At 39.5% G+C, this 3,368-nt stretch overlaps 1 protein-coding gene across 1 annotated transcript; it reads right to left on the bottom strand.

Annotated features, from left to right (window-relative positions):
* Positions 1–735: 735 nt before the first annotated feature.
* LOTGIDRAFT_145256 (hypothetical protein) lies at positions 736–1,323 on the bottom strand (the record flags this gene model as incomplete). Its single annotated transcript, XM_009057001.1, has 1 exon — positions 736–1,323. A coding segment is annotated over one exon (588 nt), but the record flags the coding sequence as incomplete, so codon positions are not given.
* Positions 1,324–3,368: the final 2,045 nt, after the last annotated feature.

The following is a 3,368-nucleotide window of genomic DNA, read 5'->3' as shown; positions in this document are numbered from 1 at the left end:
GAAGTAGTATACATGTACCATAAAATTGTGTTTGGTTATTTAATGTGATCTCTACCCCTAAATATCACATTATTGTAGATCAATAGGATTGAAGACCCATTAGAAACAGATCACTGCTTGTGACTTGACGTTTCCCTAGTTAAAGCACCATCTCACCATTTTTGATCCAGTGAGACAGTATCTATAGGAAGCTGTTAGAAAACTACTGTACCGATTGAAGAAAAAAAGCCTTTCTGTAGAGAAATGTGTCTCTTAAGTTTAATAAAAGGTTTCAACTAATAATATCGAGCCGTTGATTGGTGAAAACTGATAATCATATGCAATTAGAACATAATGATATGATTAAGGATACATGATAATTCCCTAGAAACACCAATTAATCATATACATTTGAATTTAACACTAAAAAATAAGGAAACCAATCTTTAAACCTATTATGCTCTTATTAAGCTGAAATTCACCATAAAAATCTATCCACCATTGAAGTGCCATATTTATTACTAGTCTTGCAAAATATGAAATATGACCACCACCCATCAACTATAAAACCCAGGAAGGACACGCCTACCAAATTAGTCTGCGATATCAGAAAATGACTGGCCATATGCCTACCAACCAACCAGCCACTTGGAAGCAGATGTTAACTTGTCATATACCTACAAACCAACCACGTGGAAGCGGATGTTAACTTGCCATCTACCACCCGCCAATCACGTGGAAGCGGATGTTGACTTGTCATGTACCAACTAACCCATCAATCACGTGGAAGCGGATGTTAACTTGCCATCTACCACTCTCATCAATCACATGGAAGCGGATGTTAACTTGCCATATACCACTCTCATCAATCACGTGGAAGCGGATGTTAGCTTGCCATATACCACTCTCATCAATCACGTGGAAGCGGATGTTAACTTGCCATATACCACTCTCATCAATCACGTGGAAGCGGATGTTAACTTGCCATATACCACTCTCATCAATCACGTGGAAGCGGATGTTAATTTGCCATATACCACTCTCATCAATCACGTGGAAGCGGATGTTAACTTGCCATATACCACTCTCATCAATCACGTGGAAGCGGATGTTAACTTGCCATATACCACTCTCATCAATCACGTGGAAGCGGATGTTAACTTGCCATATACCACTCTCATCAATCACATGGAAGCGGATGTTAACTTGCCATATACCACTTTCATCAATCACGTGGAAGCGGATGTTAACTTGCCATATACCACTCTCATCAATTGCGTGGAAGCGGATGTTAACTTGCCATATACCACTCTCATCAATCACCTGGAAGCGGATGTTAACTTGCCATATACCATATTCCCTAGTTAAAGCACCATCTCACCATTTTTGATTCAGTGAGACAGTATCTATAGGAAGCTGTTAGAAAACTACTGTACTGATTGAAGAAAAAAAGCCTTTCTGTAGAGAAATATGTCTCTTAAGTTTAATAAAAGGTTAAACCAACCACCTAGACTAGGTCAAACTGCCTAATTCAATTATTAATGCTCTCCGTTTTTAATTAACCCTTTTAAAACAAATTCAGTCTGATAAAGTAGATACATTGATGTAAATAGAATATTTTACCAATATTTTCATGTATAATTGGCGAGGTTTTTAATAATGAAACTATTTAACAAATAAAGCGGAATGCCCCTTTAGTCTGTTGTAGTCTCTTTTGTCTCAATAAAATTTTTAGCTAAATTGACTTTGCGACTATCGATGAATTCAGTTCAATCCGTGTTGTTTTTCAGATATGTATAATTTATAGGGTTAGCAGACAAAATAAGAAAGAGTCTGTAGTCAGTAGTCAGTAGACCATAAAGTATTAGTTCGTTTAAGTCAATCTATATCAATAGATTTCATCTTTGCTCGTTATTCTCTATTATTCTCTATTATATGCAATTAGAAAATAATGATATGATTAAGGATACATGATAATTCACCAGAAACACCAATTAATCAAATAGATTTGAATTTGACACTAAAAAATAAGGAAACCCATCTTTAAACCTATTATGCCCTTATTATTTTTTAATTATAATTAGTCTGCGATATCAGAAAATGACTGGCCATATACCTACCAACCAACCAGCCACTTGGAAGCAGACGTTAACTTGCCATCTACCACCCGCCAATCACTTGGAAGCGGATGTTGACTTGTCATGTACCAACCAACCAACCACTTGGAAGCGGATGTTAACTTGTCATCTACCAACCAACCAGCCACTTGGAAGCAGACGTTAACTTGTCATATACCTACAAACCATCCACGTGGAAGCGGATGTTAACTTGTCATCTACCAACCAACCAGCCACTTGGAAGCAGACGTTAACTTGCCATCTACCACCCGCCAATCACTTGGAAGAGGATGTTAACTTGTCATCTACCAACCAACCAACCAACCAACCAACCAAGCAACCACTTGGAAGCGGATGCTAACTTGTCATCTACCAACCAACCAACCACTTGGAAGCGGATGTTGACTTGTCATGTACCAACCAACCAACCACTTGGAAGCGGATGTTAACTTGTCATCTACCAACCAACCAACCACTTGGAAGCGGATGTTACTCTTGTCATATACTAACCAACCAAACACTTGGAAGCGGATGTTAGCTTGTCATATACCAACCAACCTATGAACCTACCACTTGTAAGCAGGCGTTTACTTGTCATCAACCACTCACCGACCACTTGGAAGCGGATGTTATCTTGTCATTTACCAACTAACCAATCACTTGGAAGCGGATGTTAACTTGTCATATACCAACCAACCAACCATTTGGAAGCGGATGTTAACTTGTCATATACCAACCAACCAACCACTTGGAAGAGGATGTTAACTTGTCATCTACCAACCAACCAACCAACCAACCAACCAAGCAACCACTTGGAAGCGGATGCTAACTTGTCATCTACCAACCAACCAACCACTTGGAAGCGGATGCTAACTTGTCATCTACCAACCAACCAACCACTTGGAAGCGGATGTTGACTTGTCATGTACCAACCAACCAACCACTTGGAAGCGGATGTTAACTTGTCATCTACCAACCAACCAACCACTTGGAAGCGGATGTTACTCTTGTCATATACTAACCAACCAACCACTTGGAAGCGGATGTTAGCTTGTCATATACCAACCAACCTATGAACCTACCACTTGTAAGCAGGCGTTTACTTGTCATCAACCACTCATCGACCACTTGGAAGCGGATGTTTACTTGTCATTTACCAACCAACCAATCACTTGGAAGCGGATGTTAACTTGTCATATACCAACCAACCAACCACTTGGAAGCGGATGTTAACTTGTCATATACCAACCAAGCTATGAACCTACCACCTGG

Source organism: Lottia gigantea (assembly GCF_000327385.1).
Source record: "Lottia gigantea unplaced genomic scaffold LOTGIsca_299, whole genome shotgun sequence".
Taxonomy (NCBI): Eukaryota; Metazoa; Mollusca; class Gastropoda; family Lottiidae; genus Lottia; species Lottia gigantea.
The sequence above is the reverse complement of the archived record's forward strand: the minus strand, read 5'-3'. Positions and strand labels throughout refer to the sequence as shown.